General features: G+C 41.0%; 2 protein-coding genes across 3 annotated transcripts in view; both read left to right on the forward strand.

The window, feature by feature from the left end:
* The first annotated feature begins 4,541 nt into the window (after positions 1–4,541).
* LOC120023848 (interactor protein for cytohesin exchange factors 1-like) lies at positions 4,542–9,001 on the forward strand. Its single transcript, XM_038967965.1, has 8 exons — positions 4,542–4,701; positions 5,039–5,112; positions 5,361–5,432; positions 5,531–5,592; positions 5,747–5,865; positions 6,049–6,403; positions 6,962–7,152; positions 7,329–9,001. The coding sequence occupies exons 1-8, from the start codon at positions 4,543–4,545 to the stop codon at positions 7,527–7,529; spliced, it is 1,233 nt and encodes a 410-aa protein (XP_038823893.1). The 5' UTR covers position 4,542; the 3' UTR covers positions 7,530–9,001.
* A 264-nt stretch (positions 9,002–9,265) lies between these two features.
* LOC120023139 (SR-related and CTD-associated factor 8-like) overlaps positions 9,266–27,186 on the forward strand; it is a 36,187-nt gene continuing 18,266 nt past the window's right edge. For both annotated transcript variants that reach the window (XM_038967132.1, XM_038967133.1), the window contains exons 1-2: positions 9,266–9,389; positions 10,784–10,867. In XM_038967132.1, coding sequence (XP_038823060.1) covers positions 9,360–9,389; positions 10,784–10,867 — 114 coding nt within the window. In that variant the 5' untranslated portion in view covers positions 9,266–9,359. The remainder of the gene's footprint in view (positions 9,390–10,783; positions 10,868–27,186) is intronic.

Raw genomic sequence — 27,186 nt, forward strand, 5'->3', positions numbered from 1 at the left:
CGTATTTTCATATATAAGTTGCAGGTATGTTTCAGGGTGATTTTTGAGGGCTAGACTATCACCTTAATGTTTGAAGACAAACTGTGTTTTTCGTTTTACCTATACGTTTTTTTAACTAACACAAACACAGGGCTTGAGTCAATCAATTTTACCTGTCAATCCATCAATGATGGAGACACATTTTGAGTAAACGGTTATAGGCCTACATGACTTAACTGAACCCCGTTCAATCCAGCTAGTGTTTTAAAATAATTTTGTTTTTGTGATATCTGATTCTTGTTTAGTTCCAACCATGGCAATTATTTGGTGCGGATGCATTTGATTCCTGAACTCTTGATCTGTCTGATGTGGTATTATGCTTCAATCAGTACTCACAGTTCTTGATGCTCTGTTAAACTGGTTATATTATTTATGTCTCTGATAACAGGTGCAGTTAGTTCATCTGCTTCGCTGTGGTTAGTTCATACTGCTGCGGTTGTGGTTATAGTGTGATGAAGCATCACTAGGCTCACAGTCATCAGCTGGCTAACAAAACATGTTGCTGACTGAGATGCAAGTGTGTTGAGCAAGACAGACAGAGAAGTGTAGCCTAGATATGTTTCTCGTCTTTAGTATGTGTCATTTGGTGAAGACCAGCCTTATGAAGCTGACTTAAGTGGATATACTCTTTTGAAAGCAACAGGTACTGATTTATCAGGGATTCATCTTGACTTAATGAATATGTATATTGTTCTTTCATTGCAGCATTTTGGAACTGTATGGTAGGAATGTGTATTTTGAGCTACCAGTTCTTTAAAAAATCTAGTGTTAAATTGGAGACATTTTCTTTGTCCATCCATGGACTATGGCTACATCATGACCATGGACCTGGAAAGAGATTAACCTTAGTTTGCATGTTTTTATCAGCTGACGTGACCTACATTTTGGTTTGTGTGGCTCCAGGGTCTGAGGGTCCCTCCATCAAACTCCTCAATGTTCTCTGTGAGGAACGCAGTCCCCCTGAGGAAGTATTCTAGGAGGAAGTTTGTCAATAATGCCAATGTGAAGGAAACTGTTTCTCAATGTCAGTGACAATGTCAGTTTGGTTTGAAGACATTATGGGTCATAGTCTGTTATAAAAAGGGCTGACTACAATCTTGTGCAAGTTCACTTATGAAGACTAAATGCAATGTACAAGGGTCATGCTATAAATGGACACCAACTCATCCATGATGCGAAGCAGTTCTCCCTTTTCTCTAAATCAGGAGAGATGTCAAAGTGGACCCTTTGACATTTGGAGTATTGTACTCAGTCTATTAATTTAACATGGGGGTAAATAATGTTTTGAATTTAAAGGTCTGTCGATAAACTGAAAAGGTATATCTCTCTCTCTCTCTCCCTCTCCCTGCCTGCCTGCAGGCTGCCTTCCCTATATCTCTGGCTCCCTCCATGTCAGGTGATGACTACAACCCTGTAAGTACTGGAGATTGTCTATAGGTCTCTTATGTTATTAAGTTTTTTTTATTTTTAAATTGGCTTTTTTTTTCCTGAGGCAGGCAGTAGTCACAAATTGCGTCTGCAATTCCTTTCTCATACGGTGTCATCATTACAGCTTCCTCTGAGATCTCACAAGATATAGTAGAGCGGAGATTCAGCAACTCTTGGAGGACAATGGAATTAAATAAAAAGCTTATTTATTGTTAAAAAATGTACTGTGTGTGTATATATATACATACATACATACATACATACATATATATACTTTTTTAAGTTGGCAAACCACTGTTATATTTGATTGCTTGTGACTACTGCAGAGAGAGAGAGAGTGAGCGAGAGAGAGAGAGAGAGAGAGAGAGAAACACGAGTGACACTGGTGGTGTGAAACAGGATGTTTCAAAGACTATAGCTGAGGTAGGATGAGGGACTGTCTGATCGAGATCGAGCTGCACTGTCTGGGGAAGCTTCAATCACCCATCTTGTGAACTAGGGACTATCTGACCTCTGACTACCTTCTGTTCTATCAGGTTTCCCTGAGACAGAAACCCAAGAGGAAGACTCGAGGAGGTAAGTTGGTGTCCAGGCCTGATTCTGCTGCTTGCCTGCTTGCTGTCTGTGCCCTCAACTGTAATTTGGCCCCACTGATTTGGGCGTGTGTGAAGTGTCAGGACGATTAGAGTGTCTGTGTGGAGGGTTGTGTTGATAATGCTGTAGACCTTTATACTCGTATACAGGTTGAAAATGGCAGATTTGGGAACTGATAAACGTCTAAATTGGAATGCAGTGGTTTACAGTAACATGCTATAAATGACGTCAGAGCTCAGGCTCTGTGATTGGGTTTTGACTGACAGCTGTTCTGAACTTAGTCCCCCTCCCTCCTGTTAATTGGGCAACTTTTCCAAATGTTTTGTTGTCTAAGGGAAATGCTGTAAATTTAAGAGGACTCGATCTATTTTAAAAGATCAGACGTTGAGGATTGTAATGAATACTGCTTTGAGTCCAAATGTACAATTCACATTTCCATATCATAAAACCCATGTCATATACAGTGTCACCGTTTATGATCCCCATGATTGGTGTACAGTTGGCATCATACCCTGGGTTGTTCTGAACAGAATGAGCCTGTTTGTCTATTGTGAAGAAAATTTGCTGCGGAAAAAGCACCTGAATGCACACGACTCCTTTCTATGCGCACCAAAATGATGATCTGTTTCTGTGAATTGCCTTGTGAAAGCCTAACACTGTAAGATCATATTTTATAACTTAGCTAGTCATGTTGGCAATAGAACAGGCTTTCAAATGATGCACACCTGACCCAGATTGCAGTTTATAATGGGACGTTTTTGGATTGCTTAAACAACAACAGTAATTGTGTGGTTGCAGGGCTGTGTTCAAAACAACTACAAGTGTGCTCGCTCTAGTTCCTCAATGGCACAGCTAGGAGAGCAAAAGAAATCTACTTTTGGTTGTAGACTCTTCTTTGAGTCATAAAAAGAGCATTGAAATGACTTAGGAACTGTGCACACTTTGGAGAGGTGTGTGACCACTTGGAGACACCAGTTAGTCCTCTCAACCCCATGTAATTTTTGGGGTTTATGTTGCACCTACCCCACATTTTACAGGAATATTCTTATGTTACTGAATGTATCTAGAGTATTGTCTGATGTAGTTATCAACAAATGCGCCGGAACTGTTGAACTGTTGTGTCCTGAACTGTAATCTAATGATATTTCCATTATCTCCAAACTATTTTCTTGCAATTGCTACCATGCTTTTTATATTTCTTCTGTAAGAAACATTTCAATTTAGCCCTATCTATAAAGGCCAATTCCCACTAGTGTAAAGGGTTAAGACAAGGCTCAGCAAGAGATTCCAATATTATTAGCCTGTTTATGGGCAGTTACTGTATGCTGAGCAGTCTGTGCTTCATTGTGTGTGATAAACAGGTAACTGCCAAAATAATGGATACACTGAGGGATACAAAGTATATTGAAAACAGGTGCTTCCACACGTGCAGTTCTTGACTTAAGGAAAGCAATTAACATCCCATCATGCTTAGGGCCATGTATAAAAATGTTGGGCAGGTGATTATTTTACACCGCAAAAAAAGATTTGTTTTATTGTCACATACACCAGATAGGTGCAGTGAAATGCATTGTTTTACAGGGTCAGTCATACTAGTACGGCACCCCTGGAGCAAATTATGGTTAAGTGCCTTGCTCAAGGGCACGTCGAACAGATTTTTCAACTTGTCGGCTCGGGTATTCGACCCAATGCTCTAACCTGCCATAGCTACCATGGCCATACCCATACCCCCATAGGATGACAATGCCCCATCCACAAGGCACAAGTGGTCACTGAATGGTTTGATGAGCATACATTTTATTTTAACCATATGCCATGGCCGTCTCAGTCATCAGATCTCAACCCAATTGAACACTTATGAGAGATTCTGGAACGGCACCTGAGACCGCATTTTCTAACCACCATCAACAAAACACCAAATGATGTAATTTTTGTGGAAGAATGGTGTTGCATCCCTCCAATAGAGTTCAAGACACTTGTAGAATTTATGCCAAGGTGCATTGAAGCTGTTCTGGCAGCTTGTGGTGCCCAACGCCCTATTAAGACACTTTGTGTTAGTGTTTCCTTCATTTTGGCATTTACCTGTATATCCTTTGGAATACTTCTTTGACAATTATTTGTCTGACCACCATCTGATACAGGTATGCTTAAAGAGATTCTGAATCTGCTGTACTTGGAAACTGTAGCTTAAAATCTGAATCAGCAGGTGAACCATAAATCTGTTGAACAAATCTGTTGCGTAGAATGTTCAATTTGGAGTCATTGGACTATTTGAATTATATTGTATCCCTCTGTAAATCATGGCATTGTAATATTGTTTGTACCTTGCTGAACTTGCTAAAGAGGATTTATTTAACCAATCATAGTGTCATATCAAAATGTCTGCATAGCAATAAAGGTATATTAGAGGGTATATTGTTGCTCTGCAACCACGGTGCATGAATTCAGGAACGATCTCCTCTGTGTTCAGGCAATGTGGCAATGAGCAGACGGAGGGTCTCGGTTAAAGAGCTGGGGAAGCCGGACTACCAGGGCTGGCTCTACAGGAAGAAAGAAGGGAAGGCCTTACTGGGTTTCAAATGGAAAAAGTACTGGTTTGTGCTGAAGAAGACTTCCCTGTACTGGTACACTACTCAACTGGTGAGTAACACTCATAACTTAACCCTCTATGCTGAGTCATCGTATCATTTCCACAGCTGCTTGCTGCCTCTGCTACCTTTGCTACGTCACTGCTGGAAATTAGTCCGTCTGAGTCTGACATGGTGTTTCCTGTAGCTGGAAGTGTCTGTCAGTTTCTTCTACGGAGGCATGATTACTGGCAAGATGGAGGAATTAATTAAGCCTATGTTTACCATGTGTCAAAACTAATTTGAGGGAACTAGAAATGGATAAAAGGTTGAATAATGCCTCTTTTCATTGCTTTGAAATGCCAATACCTTTTAATGCTAAGGATCTGTCAATCCTATATTATTTTCAGGCAGAGAAAGCAGAGGGATACATTAACCTGACTGACTTCATCATCGACAGAGCATTGGAGTGCAAGAAAAAATAGTAAGTAACTTGTTTCTTATTTCACTAAATCATGTTACTGTTTGTGTAAAACCGGTCAATACATCTATTCCAGGTAATCACTGACCATTTACTGCCACATTTTCAATTTGCTAAGAACGACCAACTCTCATAATGACAGGAAGTTATAGGTTGCGTGAATGTGTAACTTCCTGAGCGCAGTGTGAATGATTTGAACACAAAGTGAGAAACTGAATCATCTGAGTTATGTTCTCTCCTGTCTCTTGCAGTGCCATCAAAGCATGTCACCCGCAAGTCATGATTTTTTACTTTGCAGCTGATACCTACGAGGTGATGAACGTGTAAGTCGCATGAAAAGATTGTAATGTAAGTCATGTTAAGAGTGTCATCATAGAAACAGTGAGGAATGTGACAGTCTCTCTGTGTTTATCTGTTGCAGTTGGTTGAATAAGCTTGGGCTTGCTTCAATACAATACGAACCAACAGAGAGCAACACTGCTGGTAACCTTTTATGTTGATCAGTCGGCATGATTTATCAGCTGTGGTCCATTCCACCAATTGACTCATTCTGTTCTTTACTACTATTGCCTCAGTATCACTGCTGATTATTGTTTGTCAAGTATGTAGCCTAATGGCATTTTGACTCTGTGTCCAGAGTGCTACAGTGAGGCAAGTGATCACGAGGAGGCTGAGACGACAGAGGCTCCCCCTCCCCCATACTCTGAGCAGATGAACCAGGGCTCTGTGGATGGTCCACCTGGCAGTGGACATCAGGTCAGTAGGCAGTATGCACTGGGCAGCGGAGTAGGCTCTGGTAATTAAGGCCAGAAGTTTTTCCTAACTGTGTGACGTGACCAAGAAAACCTCTGGGCCCTAGTTACACTGACTTACATTTATTTGTTCAAAGTGTTGAGTGTTAACCTTGCTGAACAACCCCTTTATGTTCTTCTCTCTCAGGGTACCCTCCCTCCCCCCTACTCCTCCCCCCTTCCCAGCGAGACCAATGGCTCCTTCTCCTCACCTGTCAGCACAATGACATCACAGAGTTCCGTGTCCTCACTGGCCAAGCATCGTCAGTCATGGCTGGACCTTGTCTCGCAGGCCTCTCCTGTTGTCGGAGAAACGGTGGTGTGCTCTGTGCAGGTCCACACACATCGGCCCCCACATACTCAAGAGAACGAGGGGCCCCTACAGCACCACCAGGAGGCTTCATCCTACCAGGACCCTCCAGGGAGCACAGCCAGGGAGGAGGACTTTAACCCCAGGGAGCAGACAGAGGAGGTGGCTGTGCTAGAAATAGGGACAGAAGATGGTGAGAATGCTTTTTTCTTAACGGCTGTTGACTTAAATAAGGGGAACATATTAATCACAATACAAACTGTGAAGGAAAAATAATTGTGTGCTCCCTGGATGCCTTTAGTTCTTACGTGATCAGACCTGTGGATAGGAGAAGTGCAAGTAGACCACACTTCCTGTTGTGCAATGTCACAGCTTCTGTCTTTGGCAGCACATTGGTAGCTGTGCGTTAGTTTGAATGTCTGCCTACACATCCTGCCCTGGCCTTGGAATTTTTGTTAAACAGATTTGAATACCAAAACATCCTAGTCTTCATCCTGTTTTCACAGTTTTGTCTAACATTACATTGTCTCATAACTGTCAATCAACTAGTTGGAAAAAAATATGAAATGAAGTGAAGTTATAGTCAACACTATTTAAATCCTGTCAATGAGCTCAATGTTATTTTTAACCTGTTTTGAGTAAGGGTACTGACTTCAAACCTTGTCATACTTTATCTTTAAAAGTGGTAAACTTATAAATATGTTTCTGCAGAAATATACATTTCTTGAAGTCCATTGTATTGTTATTGCAGTGAACCATGAAGCCACAGCTGATGAGATGGAGAGACTGTACATCCACATCAAGCAGGCCAACCTCTCTCCCATAGGAGACCGCAAACCATCCACCAAGAGGGACTTCAGAGCCTCCTTTATAAAGAGATGCAAAAACCAGGACATTAACGAGAAACTGCACCTCATCAGGACCCTCAACAGCACGCTAAAGGTACATCTGCCAACTTGACTAGAATTATTATATGCTTTTGTTTTTATCAGTTTATCACCACATAGGGGGCAGGATCACATGTATGTTCTTGTTTTCTATGTACAAATTGTATGTGCTGTTTAGTATTGAGACCCTTGAGCATAGTTACACTCTTTCTTTCTTCCCCTTTGATTTAGGCAAAGGAGGCAGACCTGTTGACCATTGAGCAGGTGCTGTCAGAACCCACCCCCTCCAGATTCAGGGAATGGAAAAAAGTCAACACACCTCTGCTCCAGGAGATCTGTCTCAAGCATGGACACCAGGTGGCAGCAGAGGTAGAGCCCTCTGCAGCAGCAGCCAATGCCATTGCTGTCCCCTTTGTAGAGACCAGTTTATAATGGAGTAGGATGAAGTTGCCCCTAAACACTGATCTAAGGTCAGTGTTTAGTTTACCCCACTAATGCTTATGGTTAAGACTTGGGATGGATGAGCAGATTGCGTTCATGTTCCTAGGGGTAACTTTTACTCAGAATGTTTATAAGACTCACTGCCGTTATTGTCTACCCATAACCCAGTAGCACTAAGGGTTGTACACAGGCAGCCTGGTCTCATAGACTAGACGTAACATAATAAACATAAATCTGGGATACTGAAATTAGCATGATATGTTACGTTTGGTTACATAAGATAGAAGATTACTTAAGACAAAAAAACAAGAAGAGGGTGGTTTGTTGGGGTGGATCATGGATGAGTGGGTGTATAACGCGAACGTCTAACAACCCAAAGGTTGCGTCTTCAAATCACACCAAAGGTAACTTTTGCATTTTAGCTAATTAGTAACTACTTGCTACTTTGCAACTACTAAATATGTTAGCTACCCCTAACCCTTTAACTTAACTCCTAACCTTACCCCTTAGCCTAGCTAGCATTAGCCACCTAGCTAACATTAGCATTAGGCACCTAGCTAACGTTAGCCACAACGAATTGCAATTCATATCATATGAATTGTGATTCATAGCATATCATCCGAAATTGATTGGCAGCCACAAATTAATACATATCATATGAAATGTAGCATATCATACTAAATGAAGGAAGACAGATTTACATTTTCTATGATTTACGTTTACTATTACTCCTACCACCAAGTCCAGGTTGACACAGGCCGCATTTTTATCTAACATATGATAGGAAGCAGCTCATGTGTTGACTCCCCACTAAGTGGAATCACGATAAGAGGAAAGTGTCTTATTTTTAAAGTTGGAGTTGATGCAAACATTTGGTTGATTGGATGACATTATATGGTTTTATATTGTTTATGTTGTCATTTATCTTTTTAGGTTTAGAGATGTAACAATTTACCTTTTCTTCTGTTGTGATATGTACAGTGTTTGCTTGCATTTGTGTTATCTCAAGTAGTGAGTGATGGAACATTGGGTAGATGTGTCCATCTCTGAAAGCTAATTTCCACAAGTGTTTGTTATTTTGCAACATGATCGGTTGCCTATAGGACAAGGTTTTATTTTCTAATAGTTTTACAAACAGTTCAACAGACTTGCACTAGTGCTGCCTTGAAATGTACAGTATGTAAGCTTTTGATACAAACTTTTGTGACTGTTATCTTGGTTACATTTGGATCATGATATCTTTGTGGTTTTCCTAGAGACATTTTATCATTCAACATTGCTGTATGTGATAGCTGTTACATTCAGGTCCTGATACTTTGATGGAGACGTTGTTATGCAAGCATTCCATTTTGTGCCAGCAACAATGAATCCTGAATTGTAATTTATATGATTTAGCTGTGGAAAATATTTTAAGTTGTTTTAGCATTGTAAATAAAGTAATTGTACATAGGTATAAAGTGTGCATTTTCATTAAGTGACTGTATCGAAAGAGTAATAAAGAGTTAAAATGCTCTGCATTATAAATATCAGCATTCTTTTTTTCTTCAGACAGATGCTTTTTTAAATAATCTAGCGGGGTGTTAAAGCATTTTTTGACCACGAGTCGTCGCCAGTTAGCTACTTTCATTGGACCTGCAATGCAAGTGTGTGACACTTGGGTTCGCTGGTCTCTGTACTGCTGTTCGGATTTCATTGAGGTTGTGCGCCATATTGGCAATCTTCTCCATCTCACCAAGCTAACGTAGAGCATGCATCAAACCGGTTGTCGAAGAGAACAATATAAACATTTTACAGCTTACAACGAGACTCAAATACAACACCATGGAGGCTGTCAAAGCATTCAACGGCGAGGTTTGTATGATTTCTCCCCCACATTTCAATGCAAGTGACTGTGATGTTAGTGAAATGTATGATTAACATTAGCTAGCGTAAAGCAGAAAGGGGGAGAAGGGCAGCTAGACACAAGGCCGCATCTTTTCAGTAGACACGGTTTGCTTCCACCATGAATATTGATAACCCAGTTAGTCCTTTTCAATGTAAGCGCTACTATACCGTCATTTGGTCAGCAATACTGAGCTAAACTCGGTGAACTGTAGCTAGCTAGATTGCCATCTGGTAGAGCGGAAAATGTTTAACTAGCTAGTTAATTTAGATTACAGTAGGCTAACTCAATTGAACTTCGAAATCAAAACACCCCCTGTCGCTATCTACGTCACCCTAATTTACTTAGTTAACGAGTAGCTACCAATATACCCAACGTTAGCTGGTTTCTTAACTCAGTCAACTGTAAAGGTTAGCTGGCTAGCTAGCTAACAATGTTAGCCAGACAATAGCTAGGGAGCAAGGCCTGGTAAAACGTGAGCTAGTTAGCTGTTATGTTTTCGCGTGGCGGCCGGTGCAATGGGTCCAGTTAGCTAGCAAATTATGCAGTATAATAATCACTGATGCTGTATTACTTTGTAGGTAACTAAAATAGCATGCTAGCAAGCTATTGTATTTTGTTCTAAATAATTTTGGGGGGCCCAGTAGTTTTCAGCCAAGTCACACTGGTCGAGTCATTCGTCTGACTTCAGTTAGCAAGGGCAAGACGGGTTTACTGATCCGTTGGTTAGTTTAGCTAACTGATTTCTATCTTCCAAAATAACTGAGGTTGGTAGAAATGTGCCAGACTTTGCATCTGGTTCTGTTCTTCAATTCAAGTTTGCCAAATGTGTCAATGTCAAGCATTCTGCGTGGCCCGGTTGTTGCTGAAACCAAACTGACAGTAAATTCGAGTCTCCATAGTCATTAGTAGGTGATATGCATTCATTCACACATCTAGTTATCTCTGTAGTAATAATGCATGACTAAACTAGTATAAAACGGGGAATGTGGCCACATAACATGGTGTGCCTGTGTAGAATTACATAACATGAACCATAAAATCAGATGTCGACAACATACAGCGAATTAAAACATCAGCATCATGCCCAACACACGCACTACTTTTTCAGCTACTAATATTTCATTGGCGGCTATTGCTTGAATATTCTTTGTGCGCATAATAAAGACAGCCCCAAGTATCTTTAAACACTTTTTTGACTACACACTTTCCCTGGCCTATTTAGCCTACTGTACAAACTAAATGTTTGCCATTCCTCTTAAGTCTTAGCCTCAGTCCTGAGTAATGTGTTTCTTGTCTTATTTAACACTTTTATATTAAAATGTGTTTGAACGGTTTGTTTCCTTCACTTTCTGTCTTTCAGCTCTACTCGTTGAATGAGTACAAGCCTCCAATCTCCAAGGCGAAAATGACCAATATTACCAAGTCTGCAATAAAAGCTATAAAAGTAAGTATGTAGAATTTAATCAAAAGAGAGGGTAAAGAGTTGGAGTGATTCCGGACAGAGAGTCTGTCCCCCAGCCGTACAATGAATGGGGTTCAAATAACCCTTGTTACCTGAACTAACTAACCTCCTAGTCAGTCTGACATGTTCTTGCAATGCACTATTTGGTTCAATTGCATAGATTGATTAAATTCAAGCTCTGGAAGGTATACAAATGTCAGCCAGCATCCTTCTATTCACTCTAACCAAAACAAATGAAGATAATACATTAAAGGCCCCACCAGTGGGCAATGTCCCCTGCCCCTATTTCGATGTAATTCCTGTGCTTGGGAAATACTAATTTAGGTTCCGCCTCTGAAAAATTACACAGGCTGCTAATACATATTAACGAATCGGGGGGTGGGAACGTTGTGGTGATTTTCATGTTGAGTGGAGAAATAAGTAGGGCACTGAAAGTTGTCAGTGTAGCTAGCGTGCTAACCTCGTCAAGGTAGCTTGTGTTCGCTGTTTTTTTACTAAACCGTATTTGAAAGTTTAGCAAGCTGGCTAGGCTATTGCTGGTTCTGGAGCTGAATTTGTCATACCTTTGCCACAGATGGATAGGAGAAACCAGTATTTTTGACTTTGCAATCTATTGTTTTCGCCAAAGTTTTGTAATCTTCCATAAATTGCGACAGCGAATCCACCATAGAAAGAATAAGATTAAGCTCTGGTAATATGAATAGCCTACCTACTGAACGGTTTGGTAATATGAATAGCCTAACTACTGAACGGTTTGGTAATATGAGTAGCCTAACTACTGAACGGTTTGGTAATATGAGTAGCCTAACTACTGAACGGTTTGGTAATATGACTAGCCTAACTACTGAACGGTTTGGTAATATGACTAGCCTAACTACTGAACGGTTTGGTAATATGAATAGCCTAACTACTGAACGGTTTGGTAATATGAGTAGCCTAACTACTGAACGGTTTGGTAATATGAGTAGCCTAACTACTGAACGGTTTGGTAATATGAGTAGCCTAACTACTGAACGGTTTGGTAATATGAGTAGCCTAACTACTGAACGGTTTGGTAATATGAATAGCCTAACTACTGAACGGTTTGGTAATATGAATAGCCTACCTACTGAACGGTTTGGTAATATGAGTAGCCTAACTACTGAACGGTTTGGTAATATGAATAGCCTAACTACTGAACGGTTTGGTAATATGAATAGCCTAACTACTGAACGGTTTGGTAATATGAATAGCCTACCTACTGAACAGTTTGGTAATATGAATAGCCTACCTACTGAACAGTTTGGACTAGATGCTTTTTTCCTACATTATAATGGACACAGTGCAACCTTTGGTAGGATGTTGGCAGGCTATTCAGCTGCGCTACAGCAATTCCAAGTCAGCCTGTGCTCATGCCATGGTTCTCACAGCTAGTGGAAGTGAAATGATGGGCTACAATGACTTTGCTCATGATGCACGCCGCAAATGATATGTAACAACACCCTGAGCGTATATGAGACACGAAACAAGACAATACCAATACAAATGTAACAACAGCACAACAAAATAGATAAACATGATAGTGGAATTTTCTTTCACGGGTGCCGTTTTGTTATAGGATAGACACTTGTGGTTTCTAGCTGCACCAATCAAAGCAGTGGAGTATGGTCAAACCATTCATCATGGGGGTTGCGTGGTTCAAAAATGCAATCATATCATACACAATTTTACCATTTATGAAATTGGCTTTTTAAAAATATATATATACAGACTAGCTATAAAATAAAAAAAATGAAACTTGACAAATTATCCAATGGATTATGATAATTTGTTGGTGAAAAAGTTAGAATTTTCTCCATGGCTCAGGTGACCATGTGTAGGCAGGCTATGGCGAAAAGCTGTTTGGCTCAGCTCAGTCCCGATTTGTGAAGAGGTAGAACTTTGCAGGTGTTTCTGATTAATAAACAATACCATGCTGGAGGGTGGTAATATTCAAATAAAACCCAGCTCTGAAAATAAACGTAGACGGAAAAGTATTAGCATGTCATCTCATAGGGGAAACACGCCATTGACATGGAAAATATCTGAATTTCCAACTTCAAGCCAAAATATATCATACTTTGACTAAAACGATGACTTATTGACTTAAATCGTTGTGCAGCAACATGGGTAAGCTGTGGGCAAGCTGTGGGCATAGTCTTTCAGCCAAAAAAGCACATTTCGTATTTTAAACCTTACATTTTTCCTAACTGAAGCACCTTTTTGTCAGACTGACAAATTCTGTCATTTGTATGTGATAACTCTAATTTCAAAATGGGTCATAAACTACTGTCCTAAATACTGGCAAAACATGCTGATAACTAGGACTGATAAAATGCCTAATTTGAAAGTGCCACTAAAGAATGTGCCGCAATGTTGATCATGCCGTTTGAAGTAGCTAGTACCAGTAGCTACGTAGATAAGCAACTATTTTTGGTTGGTAATGGAGAAGTTCTTACAGTTGTCCTGTGGCCCAATGCCATTTTTCACTGCAACTGAGAACACTATCTGCACACATAATTGTAATAGGGTGCTACTGTCGGGTGTTGTTGGCAGTACTTAAACTCCAACTCATGTTCGCCACAAATAGAAGAGTTCTTATTTTTGCCACTATGCTATATAGTAACTTATGCTGTTTGAGTACTTCTTCAACTACACATTTGTAGGCCTAAACAAAGTAAGAAGCACAAACCAAACGCTAGGACTGGTGACCGCTTCAATAGGCCTAAAACACAGCCTTATTTCTGTAGGATCACATGTGTCCACCTTTTATGTTATAAGTCCTCTTGTTTCCTTTCCATACTGGTATGACGGTGCCTTATGCTGACGAGTAGCAATGGGTTGAAACTCTAGTGGAAGCAGATTTTAAGATGATGCAGATAAGCTGCTTCTATTTGATTTGAAAAATGTCATACACACCCTCTTCATATCTTTTGGTGGTTATGTTTGGTGTCACATTATTCTCCTCATGTAGATTTTCTCTGAAACTTTAATCTTTCAGCTGCTGTTTTTTATACTTTTACAGGCCTTGCCAGTCCACCCCTGTGCATTGTGGCCCAATGATTGTACTGAGTCTACTTGGCTCAGCATGCAGTCTAATTAGCTATAACACAGTTAATGCAACAAGAGGAAAACATTATTACAGACTAGGTTTATGAATAATAATAATAAGCTATTTATTTTCGTCAGATCGCATAGGCAGCCTGTATAGAGGAGTATTTTTAGTTGTCAACAGATTGTTGCCAGCTCACTCCCAAACATAATTTGATAGCTCATCTGTGTAGTTAGTGCCTGTGATGATGTGAGCCCATCAACAACTGCAGAGCTCTCCCCCAAATTCCACCAAACACAAACAGTGTGTTGCTATGAAAATGCACGAGAAATGCATATAGCATTATTAACAACATCAGCTTTGGAAATATAGCCCAACACAAAATATGCGTTATTTTTAGTATTGGTTCCAATTTCAGGGATGTATACTTTATGAGCTCCGATACTTTCACAGTGCAAGTAAATCACTGCTGGCTGAAACTTTGAACTGAAATACTTCATAGTATATTCATCCTAATTAATCATTTCCTGGTTAGCTACACTTAAACAGTCATAATACTTTTGTGGGGCATAGACCAGTATTACAAAGACATTCTATCACTAATCTTAGCTCTTATCGTCTTGATCATCTTTCTGTCTTTTTGCTGTAGGCCCGCCTCTCGCAAGTCTTTCTCGGTCTCTATGAACGACTCCTCCCACTTTGTTGCAGATAACAAAATAAAGTGCACCTCAATAAAGTGCAAAACTAACCCCTTTATGGATGCTCATTCAATATGTTTGTGTTTCTAAATCTGTACGAATTACAGTGTAATCTTGGTATTGCTTTGCCTGTTGCCTGTGAATAACTCCTGTTTCCCTTCCCTCAGCAGCTCTCCCAGCTCTCCCAAAGCACTGAAAGTGAAGCAGGAGGATGGGGTGCAGAGAGTAACAGAGAGATAAGGGAACCCCTAACCAGCTTAGGTAGGAGATGGGCTGTTTCAAACAAGGAACATGGAAGAAGCCAAATCAATGAGACTCAAATTGCTCCTTCACAGAGAGAGATGGGGCTGGCTGCAGAGCTTTTGGCTCCCTGGGTCTTGTTCAGTACCCAAGCAACGCCTTCTCTTTTCTCTGGCTTCATACGTGGTCAGTTCTGACTGAATTAGGACTGAGTTGAATAAACCTAGCTGTTGTTTGAACTTGGAAAGTTGGTCATCCGTGTTCAGTCCATAGTGTAGACTAATTGATGTTCTGTGGCTGTCTGAGTTAAGCTGACCAGTCACTGTTCCCACCATTCTTATGAGAGTATTAGGCCAAGGTGGACTTAGAAGAGTATCTTCTTTTAAATGTTTTATACTAATGTGAAGTAGCTGTTGGACACCATGCACTGGAGAGTCACAGGTGACATTAAGACAACACTGCAGAAGAAAGTGAAGATTTATCACTGACAGTTGAAACATGTTCTTAGTATGGTGTATGGTTTGTAGTTTTGAAGTTGTCAGAGGCTGGCATGGCTTGATGTTCAGGGATAGTAGTCTGTTGTCAAGACTCACGCGACCACCGGCTCAAATTCCATGAGATTCCTGCATACTACTCTAGCAAATGATCACTTTTTGATAACATTTCGACCTCTGAGGCTCTGAAGACAGTCGAAAGGCCGAAACCAAAGCATCATAAGAAAATTATACTTTGCATGCTCAGTGTGCAGGAGTTTTAAAGCTTTAATAGTTAACTTTTTGGGTGACCCGACCAAATGCACATGGAAATGTGTGTTATTGGTCTGTCATTCTCATTGAAAGCTATTCTAAGAAGCGGTAGATATGTTCTATGTGAGCTATTTCTATGCTTCCCATTTTGTTTTTGCGTCTTTTACTTTTGGTTTTGTACACCAGCTTCGAACAGCTGAAAATACAATATTTTTGGTTATGGAAAATATATTGCAACACGGTTCAGATGGTACAATGATTCTCTACACTCTACTTGCTTGTTTTGTCACACAAACTGAGCTTAGGCAAACTATTAGAGATTTCTCCGTAGTGCATCTTTAGCTATTGTTTCATATCTACAATGCACCCACAAATATCCTATTCTGAATGTGTGAGTGCCTTTCACTTCAAATCCCTGTGAATGGGCATTCGGTTACTCTACTCTTGTCGGGAGTGTGGGGGCCATTAGTTGAAATTCTTCCGGAGAATCTGATGTTCTTGTTGGTTCCGCCTCCTTTGACACTAGCATATCACGAGCCAATCACCACAGAGTGAGGTGGTGTTCGAAAGTTGGTGAGGATTGGGGTGGAGACCGACAGCGCATCTCGGTATGGAGCACAGTTCGGTATGGAGTTCACAATGCATGTATCATCTCATCAGCTGGTAAAAAAATGTATTGTGCAGGGTAAATTTGTTGTAGCCACAGCCTATGCTACCATAATAATACGCCTGATATACAGTATCTCATTAAAAATGCAACCAAAATAGATTATCCTGTTCAAGTTTGATATATATATATATATATATACACTGAGTGTACACAACAATAGGAACACCTTCCTAATATTGATTTGGGCCCCTTTTGCCCTCAGAACAGCCTCAATTCAATGGGTCATGGACGCTACAAGGTGTCAAGCGTTCCACAGGGATGTTGGACCATGTTGACTCCAATGCTTCCCACAGTTGTCAAGTTGGTTGGATGTCTTTTGGGTGGTGGGCCATTCTTGATACATGGGAAACTGTTGAGTGTGAAAAACCCAGCAGCGTTGCTGTTGACACACTCAAACCGGTGCGCCTGGCACCTACTACCATACCCTGTTCAAAGGCACTTAAATTGTCTTGCCCATTCACCCTCTCAATGGCACACATACGCAATCCATGTCTCAACGCTTAGAAATCCTTCTTTAACCTGTCTCCGCTTCATCTACACTGATTGAAGTGGATTTAAGAAGTGAAATCAGTAAGGGATCATGGCTTTCACCTGGTCAGTCTGTCATGGAAAGAGCAGGTGTTCCTAATATCTGTACACTCAGTGTACAAACATGTCATAGCCTACCTCTGGCCACCCATCCATTTTCCTGGAATCTTTCTCCCTTGCCAAATCAACGTCTTGGTTATTATATTGCTGAAATCCTGTCACATTTATGACCAACAACAAGTAGCCTTGAATGCATGGCCTAAAGCAGTTATTTATTCAGTCATGATGAGAAGCAAATGCTGTCTGCACCATATTCTAGTCCCAAATAGGCCATATACAGTATTATTCAAGAATGTCATTACAATATTAAGAAAAGGCTCCAATGCTAGTAAGTGATGGCCCGTGATGGAAACGCATACACCGTATGAGGAATTAATCTGAAAGGTAATGTTTCAGCCTTTGTCTTGCATAGTGCAGGTAATCAATTCAATGCAGTATTAGCCTTATTTGTAGCTTCTAATTTATAGCCTTTGTCTTCTAGGGCTGGGAATTGCCAGGGACCCCACATAATATGTGCAGAAAACATGTTGGCCCAGTATTTAAAAATAGATGAACAAGTTATAGGAGGAAAAATACCAGAGTTTTGTTGCTGGTACAGCTGACTAGCGCTACCTACATACAGAAGGTTTTTTTGTTTGTTGACAAAGTTACTTTGAGTCAAATATCGCTATAATATCATCTAAAAATAATATTTTGAGATGTAACTTTTACCCCCCGTCGCTACTGTCTTCACTGTTCTCAATTACACTCCTGCCCCCGACTGGCCTCCGCTCCTGTGGAGTCCCAAGAGAAAGCTACACTAGAATAGTTTTTGGGACATTTTTTATTATTTATAATAAAAAATTTAAAAAAACGAATAGATATTCAAAGGAGGATTCAAGCTTGCTCTTGTCTGCTGAATGTAAAAAAAGAACTCACAGGCAGTTTGAGATTTGAGTTTGAGATGGTCTGAATGCATATAGCACTTATTTATTCAGATCCAAATTCCATCCTCGAGAAGTGAAAGCAGTCTGCATCTTATTCTAGTCCGATATTATTCAACCATGTAATTACAATAATGAAAAAATGGACAACACCACTTCATTTAACTGTTGAGAGCAAGGAAGGAACACAGCAACAATAGAGGAAGTGATATGTAGGCCTTGTGGATAAATATTCTGAAAAGTAATAGAAAACGATAGTAGTGGCGTCTTTCTGTAAGCACAAACTCAGCCATGGTTCGTTGGACAAAGCCAATGCTCTCTAGGCCCCTTGCTTTTTTCAATCTTTACTAGTGACATGCCACTGGCTTTGAGTAAAGCCAATGTGTCTATGTATGCGGATGACTCGTCACTATACAAGTCAGCGAGTGCAATCACTGCAACACTTAACAGAGAGCTGCAGTTCGTTTCAGAATGGGTGGCAAGGAATACATTAGTCTAAATATTTCAAAAACTAAAAGCATTGTATTTGGGACAAACCCTAAACCTCAACTAAATCTTGTAATAAATAATGTGGAAATTGAGCAAGTTGAGGTGAATAAACTGCTTGGAGTAAACATGGATTGCAAACTGTCATGGTCAAAACATGTTGATATAACAGTAGTTGAGATGGGGAGAATTCTGTCCATAATAAAGCACTGCTCTGCCTTCTTAACAACACTATCAACAAGGCAGGTCCTACAGGCCCCAGTTTTGTCGCACATGTACTAGTGTGGTCAGGTGCCACAAAGAGGGACCTTGGATAATTACAATTAACAGCACAATTATTCGTTTTTTTTTTTGTCTTGGGCTCATACAATGTCTTTAATGTAGGGCTCAGGTAGCATCAGGCTTGAATGTTCATGCTGATCAAAGCTCTAATCGCCCTGCCCTTTTTTTTTGCGCTTCATCGCGGCCACATCGGACTGTTAGCAGTTGATGTTAAAGTTGATGTTACTCTTCAGTAACACAGACCCCAAAGCGAATCAGGGGGAGAAAAATAGGTTTATTCAAAGTGGACAAATCATAGATGTTATGCTGAGAGGTAGATGTTCATTCTCCCCTGTCCTCAGTGATTCTCTCCACAGAGCAAAAGGACAGGATGTAGTTTTATAACCCAGCCCTAGCCTGTGGTTGACCAATTAGAAATCCTTGCAATAAAACTGGGCCAATGGCCAAATAACAAGTATCCTGTTTCCGGCTCAATGTATAAACAATTTGGACCAATGAGAATTTGCCAATAAGCTATGAGTCCCGGACTGAAATTCCTGCAATGTCTCTAACCAATTGATCATTAATCCCCTATTACAGAAAAACCACTATTTCCATTGACCGTTATTACTCTATTGACTTTTACTCCTCTTGACCTCTCGTCCTCTGCGTCGTGTATTTATCCTTGAAATATTTTTACACAACTGAATAGCTAGTTGGGTCATAAGGCGGGGGCATTCCGATGAGTTGGTCCGGGGGTGTCAATCAAATCTGGTTGATTTTTAAACAGACCTTTACGCTTTGCTGCTTTGCCTTTTCACAAGGCTCAACTTCAGCTTCCTCACAGTAAACATCCAGCTGTAGATATGTATACATCTAGGAAATGTAAGCACTTAGGAGGGAATTGTTTATTTCTTTTTTTCCAAAGCCTGGTGTGTTGGCAGGAAGTTACATGTTTGTTCACAATATCTTTGGGTAAGATATTTGCTGCAATTATTAGTCATGTATTTTTTTTGTCCATTGTTGTGATACCCAATTGGTAGTTATGACCTTGTGTCATCGCTGCAACTCCCCAACGGGCTCGGGAGAGGTGACGTTCAAGACATGGGTCCTGCTCTTAACGCTGTTCGTTTAACCCGAAATGTGTCGGAGGAAACACCGTGCAACTGACGAACCCATATGGTGCAAGGCCAAATGTGCACCGCCCTTCAGGTCTCCCTGTCTCGGCTGGCTGTGACATAGAGGCTGTTCTAACATAGGCTAGATTACATTCATGAGCTGCTGTCAGATCCTGTACTTATTACTAAGCCGTTATTGAGCAATGTGGGTTAACGGTGGCCTAAAAATCTTTCAACGCTTGAAAAAGTGTGACTTTTTAACTCGAGAGCACAGCAACAATATTTTACCTAGGCTACAGTAGTTCGGCCTCTACGTTGCATAGGAGTGTGGGTCAGTTTGTTTAGAGTCTCACCAGGTTGGAAGAACTTGACTCTACTCAGGCCAAAAGATAAGCAGGGGAATTTTGTTACAGCAATGAGAGAAGAACCTTAGGTTCTGGGGTCTCTTCATTATGGGCCTCTTCTCAATTGGTGTGCAGCTGCACAATATTAGTTCAGCAATTGTTTGGCTCAAGTCTCAAGTTAGTTCGCTTCATAATAGACTTATTAAATGCATAATTAACTGTTCATGGCTTTGGTATATGCTGCTCCCAAGTGCTTTTGTTTAACCTGCACCATAGTACAGAATACGTTGCAGCTGCAACACTAGGAAACAGCATATGCTGTCTGCGAGCTTTATTTTTATTTTTTTCATAGTGTTTAATATTGGCCCAACATCTGTGTGATAGTTTAGGATGTGCACATTACTCACACCCTTTCCTGATTTAAAGTAGAATCCAGCCTTTATGGTATTGAGAGAGCCCTCAAGCACAACGAACTTTGATGGTACAAAATGCACCTTTTTATAGCGTTATCGTGGCCGTTTCAGATGATCATACTACATTTCATATTTGTGCATACCAGGTGGCAGTACCCTCCATTGGTTTCTTGATGGGTGATTTATGGACAATATATTACCCCTAATATCCCAGCATATTATCCCCAGTACCCCTGCTTCACACTACTAGGTATATTCCATCCAGACAATTAGATGGTTACATAAATATCTCAGCCAAGTATCACTGTGGTGTGCATGGTAGTGGTAGCTAGTTGGCCTAGTTGTTGGTTTTGTCTTTGTGTAGTCATATAGGGATGAAGTAGTAACACTGCTGCTTTGACAGTCTGCGGTCTGTCCCGCCTCTCGGTACCTGGGGGTGTGGTGTGCGCTGTGGTTGCAGTCGAATTTCTACACGGAGGGAGAGAGCGTGCCACCACGCTCCCGCGAGACAACTTCTCGAGCAGTACCAGTTGATGCCTTCACACAGCACACGGGAGCTATCTAGAGCAAAAAGAAGTGCCCGTATATATCTACTCTCTAAGCTTATCTATTTTAGGGAAAGTTCTTTACCAAAGTAAACCTTCAATAGTGAACATGCTAGCAATATGCTGGTTACGGTTGATAGTCTGCAAAAAGGAAAGCTACAAAAAAGCACCTAGCATTGGTATTGGCTAACCTACTGTAGCCATGTCATCTCTTTTGAAACGTTTGTCTTAAAGGGGGTGCGTCCTATTTTTTTATGTTCTCAATTACGTACTTTAGAAACAAAAATGTATGCAATTAATTCAATGCAATTCCAAAGAATTGGCTACATATGATGATAACCAAATGTAGCCTTTTAATAGCTGAATATAAAGAGAAAGCATGACAACCTATAGGCCCTGCATGACCCCAGTGTATTTAACAACTTCACCATGTCCAGGCCAGTAGAAATACTGTAGGTCTACTGATTTTAATCAATGTTGACAATTGAGTAGTCAACTGCTGCTTTCTGTGTAGCAAAGCCTGTGATAACACCTGCGTAATTCTTCATTCATACCTGTATTTCTGATAGCTGAGAAAATGACTCTTGAGAAGAAGCTTGAAGCCTGTGGAAGTCAGACTCTTACAGGATTCTTTAAAGGCCCTATGGATTCAGAATAAATGTTTTCCTGTGTTTTATATCTCATTGTACAACAGCTGATGAAACTAACACAGTAAAAGTTGTTATTTCCTGATAGTTGCAGGTTGAAAATACAATCTAGCATTAGAATGTACCAGAGGCCATGAAGGTAGAGCTTGTTCTGCAAAAGAAACAGGAGGAGCTTGGCTGGCTACGTTTTCTATTTGGCTGGCTACGCCATGTGCTTCTGGAAAACACCAGCTAATGCCACTGTGACTGTAGAATCACTATGGAATGCTGCTGATACTGTGCTATACTGGAAGGTGCAGCCAGGAAATGCTGCTGATACTGTGCTATACTGCAGGTGCAGCCAGGAAATGCTGCTGATACTGTGCTATACTGCAGGTGCAGCCAGGGAATGCTGCTGATGCTGTGCTATACTGGAAGGTGCAGCCAGGAAATGCTGCTGATACTGTGCTATACTGCAGGTGCAGCCAGGAAATGCTGCTGATACTGTGCTATACTGCAGGTGCAGCCAGGAAATGCTGCTGATACTGTGCTATACTGCAGGTGCAGCCAGGAAATGCTGCTGATGCTGTGCTATACTGAAGGTGTAGCCAGGAAATGCTGCTGATACTGTGCTATACTGCAGGTGCAGCCAGTGAATGCTGCTGATACTGTGCTATACTGCAGGTGTAGCCAGGAAATGCTGCTGATACTGTGCTATACTGCAGGTGTAGCCAGGAAATGCTGCTGATACTGTGCTATACTGCAGGTGTGGCCAGGAAATGCTGCTGATACTGTGCTATACTGCAGGTGTAGCCAGGAAATGCTGCTGATACTGTGCTATACTGCAGGTGTGGCCAGGAAATGCTGCTGATACTGTGCTATACTGCAGGTGTAGCCAGGAAATGCTGCTGATACTGTGCTATACTGCAGGTGTAGCCAGTGAGTGCTGCTGATACTGTGCTATACTGCAGGTGTAGCCAGTGAGTGCTGCTGATACTGTGCTATACTGCAGGTGTAGCCAGTGAGTGCTGCTGATACTGTGCTATACTGCAGGTGTAGCCAGGAAATGCTGCTGATACTGTGCTATACTGCAGGTGTAGCCAGGAAATGCTGCTGATACTGTGCTATACTGCAGGTGCAGCCAGGAAATGCTGCTGATACTGTGCTATACTGCAGGTGCAGCCAGGGAATGCTGCTGATACTGTGCTATACTGCAGGTGCAGCCAGGGAATGCTGCTGATACTGTGCTATACTGCAGGTGCAGCCAGGAAATGCTGCTGATACTGTGCTATACTGCAGGTGTAGCCAGGAAATGCTGCTGATACTGTGCTATACTGCAGGTGCAGCCAGGAAATGCTTTGTTGGCATTGAATATATGAAATTGATTTACCACAGTCAGTTAAAGTTGAATTGTAATTCAAGTTATATTTTCTCAATTTAGCTTTCATGGAGAAGATTGTATATACATGTTTGACATTTGATTGGAAAGATATAGAGAACATTGAAACTGGATAATTTGACTGAAAGTGAAATGTAACCTATTGTTACAGTTTGAGCTTGAGTCGCTCCTTGATCAGCCAGTTCTCATGTCACAATGAAAGGGATCATTCATGATTTAGCCAGTGTTCATTCACTCTTATCAAATGAATGATACATTTGCTCTCTAGCACGTATACACACGCGCGCACACACACACACACACACATCCTTGAAGCGAGCAGCATTTTGAGTATGAAATTCACTGCTTACCAATTGCAGCTAAATAGAGTGTAGAGTGAGGTGATTATTAAGCGTCTTCAGTGCCCTATTATATCTGGTATAGCTACTGTAATGCATCTCAATTCTTGAACACGAAACCTCAATAAGAGGTCTGAGGGGAGCTTTAATAACGTACAATATGCTGTAGTAGTCTATACTCCATCCCACTGCTCCTTCCTAACCCGTTCTAAATATACAGGAACCAAACAGTGATTACTGCTAGCATAAGGCATGTACTCACTAAAAGCAGACTGACCTTTCACCACACAGAGTAGTACATAATGTATGGGGGGGGGCCTCCCTTCACACACTGGCACTGCAGTCAAGACACTATTACAGGCCTGTTGCTTGGAGACAGCCCTACTTAGCGAGGGCTACGGCGTGCGTGTTTGTCTTTTTAATCTGTGTCTGTGCTTGTGAGCGGGTAGTACATGCCTCTCTGTCAAGGGAAGGAGTGGGGTTCAGGGGAGCCCAGCTGGACTCTATCCCCACAGACCTCATTAAGCACCCTTATCCTCTCTACCCCCTCCTCTTGTCTACGAGGTATGCAGTTTGTTGATAACGATATCAGCCAAATTATGTTGAATCTTGACATTTCAAACCACATTACTACTTAATGAGAAAACATTCATGGTATTTAGTTTAAGAGAATGAACAAGGTAACCTGGACTAATTTGAATGGGAGCAAATGGCTGATTTTTTCCCCCATCCATACCCCAGTAGACCTCACATGACCGCTGCAAAACCTCATGCTGTGTCCCAATACCTCTGGCTTGACTATCTGCCTTGTCTGAATGTAAACGTTTCCATAAAGTGTAGGCTCGGTTATTTTTTTAAGTTATTTCCAGTGCATCGAAATGTGCTTACGTGTTCGTTTGACGCTATGTGTCCGCTTAAAACATTACTTTTCGGTCCTTGCAAGTTGTCGTTATCTCATATATTAAGCATTAGCATTAATCGGTTAAATTAGACATTGAACTTCAATCCTGTAAGAATCCTGGATCTAGCTGTTGGGACAATTTTTTTTTGTATTTTTTTTTTTGTATAGAGATCTCAGAAAAATGCGGTGTAACAATGTAATATTTAGTGTCTCCTTATGTTACGGGGTGAAAACAGTTTTCATGGGCACAGAAATCCAAAATAATAAATGTGATTGTAAAATCAAATGTGTCTAACCGAAAGTGTCACCTTACCTTGATGTGGTTCTTGATACCTTAATGTGGTTCTTCAATAATTTTGCATAATATTTGGTGCATGCGCATTTAGTGTCCAGCTGAATGGTTACGCTGTGATATTTTCACACATCATCATCTGATCCAGGAAGGAATCTTTCGATTGATAGTCCAATGACGAACAGCTGTTGTGATAGCGCATGCGATGCAACAACAGCCCAAGTGCTGGAAAAAAGGTGTTCGCTAAGGAATGTGTCTTATTCGTTACACCGGTGTTCCTGGATCCACGTTGGATCTAATATCCCTAGCGAATTGATGTTGATCATCTTTTGTCTGCATGATTTCCAGCAGGGTCTCGTTAGATTTAACAGAGAATGCATCAAGGTAATGTGTTCATGTTTTCATATGTTTTTGTACCTCGATTGGACACAGTCTTCTGAGCACAATTGTGTAGGATAGATTATTGTGCAACACCCAATACTCTTCCTATTAATTATTCTAGATATAATGACCACAAATTACATAGCCTAGTGGGCTTATTAACAGTATTATCTGGTAATGAAATAACATGACAAATACATTTTGTTTTCCATGGTCCACCTACAATTTTAAACAATACAACTGGCTTGAAGTAGCCTACTTGAATTTGCAGCTACTGTTGAAGCTACTGTTGGGGGCATTATGAGGACGACAACATCTGATGGCTTCAACTTGGCTTTCCATACAAAACCTTCCATTAAAAAAGGAACCTAGTTTTTGGTCACTTAATCATTTTAAAAACAGCAATGGTGAGATTCAAATAGTGAGATTAATGCAACAGAAAAATCGCCGTGTATGCATCCAATTTATTTAGTCACGCGATGCTCACATTATTCTCACATATTTTAGTATGTAATAATAATTTGAATATCAATGCATTGGCAAGGCCTAAAACATGCATTATTCTTAGTGGTAATGGCCTACTTTTTTCTCTTCACTTTTTGCATGCTTTTGTGGGGCAGGGTGTTCTATATTAGGCCCTGTACAGTGCCTTCAGAAAGTATTCAGACACCGTTTCCCCCAAAAAATTACGTTACAGCCTTATTCTAAAATGGATAAAAAAATCCTCAGTAATCTACAAACAATAACACATAATGACAAAGCGAAAACAGGTTTTTAGAAATGTTAGCAAATGTATTAAACATAAAAAATCTGATGCCTTATTTACGTAAGTATTCAGACCCTTTACTATGAGACTCGAAATTGAGCTCCGGTGCATCCTGTTTCGATTGATCATCCTTGAGATGTTTCTACAACTTGATTGGAGTCCACCTGTGGTAAATTCAATTGATTGGACATGATTTGGAAAGGCACACACCTGTCTATATAAGGTCCCACAGTTGACAGTGCATGTCAGAGCAAAAACCAAGCCTTTAAGTCAAAGGAATTGTCCGTAGAGCTCCAAGACAGGATTGTGTCGAGGCACAGATCTGGGGAAGGGTACCAAAAAATGTCTGTAGCATTGAAGGCCCCCAAGAACACTGTGGCCTCATCATTCTTAAATGGAAGAAGTTTGAAACCACCAAGACGTTTCCGAGAGCTGGCCACCCGGCTAAACTACGCAATCAGGGGAGAAGGGCATTGGTCAGGGAGGTGACCAAGAACCAGATGGTCACTCTGACAGAGCTCTGGAGTTTGCAGAAAGGTACCTAAAGACTTTCAGACCATGAGAAAAGAGATTCTCTGGTATGATGAAACCAAGATTGAATTATTTTACCTGAATGCCAAGCGTCACGACTGGAGGAAATCTGGCACCAACCCTACGGTGAAGCGTGGTGGCAGCATCATGCTGTGGGGATGTTTTTCGGCCACAGGGACTGGGAGACTAGTCAGGATCAAGGGAAAGATGGACAGATCAAAGTACAGAGAGATCCTTGATGAAAGCCTGCTCCAGGAGCACTCAGGACCTCAGACTGCGGCGGAGATTCACCTTCCAACAGGACAACGTCCCTAAGCACACAGCCAAGACAACACAGGAGTGGCTTCAGGACTCTGAATTGTCCTTGAGTGGCTCAACTTGAACCCAATCGAATATCTCTGGAGAGACCTGAAAATAGCTGTGCAGCAACACTCACAACTTGACAGAGCCTGAGAGGATCTACAGAGAAGAATGGGAGAAACTCCCCAAATACAGGTGTGCCAAGCTTGTAGCATCATACCCAAGAAGACTCGAGGCTGTAATCGCTGACAAAGGTGCTTTAACTAAGTATTGAGTGAAGGGTCTGAATACTTACAGTTGAAGTTTAAAGTTTACATACACCTTAGCCAAATACAATTCCTGACATTTAAGCCTCGTAAAAATCCCCTGTCTGAGGTCAGTTAGGATCACCACTTTATTTTAAGAATGTGAAATGTCAGAATAATAGTAGAGTGATTTATTTCAGCTTTTATTTCTTTCATAACATTCCCAGTAGGTCAGAAGTTTACATACACTCAATTAATATTTGGTAGCATTGCCTTTGAATTGTTTAACTTGGGTCAAACGTTTCGGGAAGCCTTCCACAAGCTTCCCACAATAAGTTGGATGAATTTTGGCCCATTCCTCCTGACAGTGCTGGAGTAACTGAGTCAGGTTTGTAGGCCTCCTTGCTCGACACGGTTTTT

The sequence above is a fragment of the Salvelinus namaycush genome, chromosome 28 (assembly GCF_016432855.1).
Source record: "Salvelinus namaycush isolate Seneca chromosome 28, SaNama_1.0, whole genome shotgun sequence".
NCBI classification, from domain to species: Eukaryota; Metazoa; Chordata; class Actinopteri; order Salmoniformes; family Salmonidae; genus Salvelinus; species Salvelinus namaycush.

What these genes read in the sequence shown, in the direction of transcription:
- LOC120023848 (XM_038967965.1), top strand. Translation starts at nt 4,543, where the DNA reads ATGAGCAGACGGAGGGTCTCGGTTAAAGAGCTGGGGAAGCCGGACTAC. An exon ending in ACTGGTACACTACTCAACTG is followed by an intron (nt 4,702 to 5,038) that starts GTGAGTAACACT and finishes TATTATTTTCAG; the next exon opens with GCAGAGAAAGCAGAGGGATA. An exon ending in AGAAATAGGGACAGAAGATG is followed by an intron (nt 6,404 to 6,961) that starts GTGAGAATGCTT and finishes TTGTTATTGCAG; the next exon opens with TGAACCATGAAGCCACAGCT.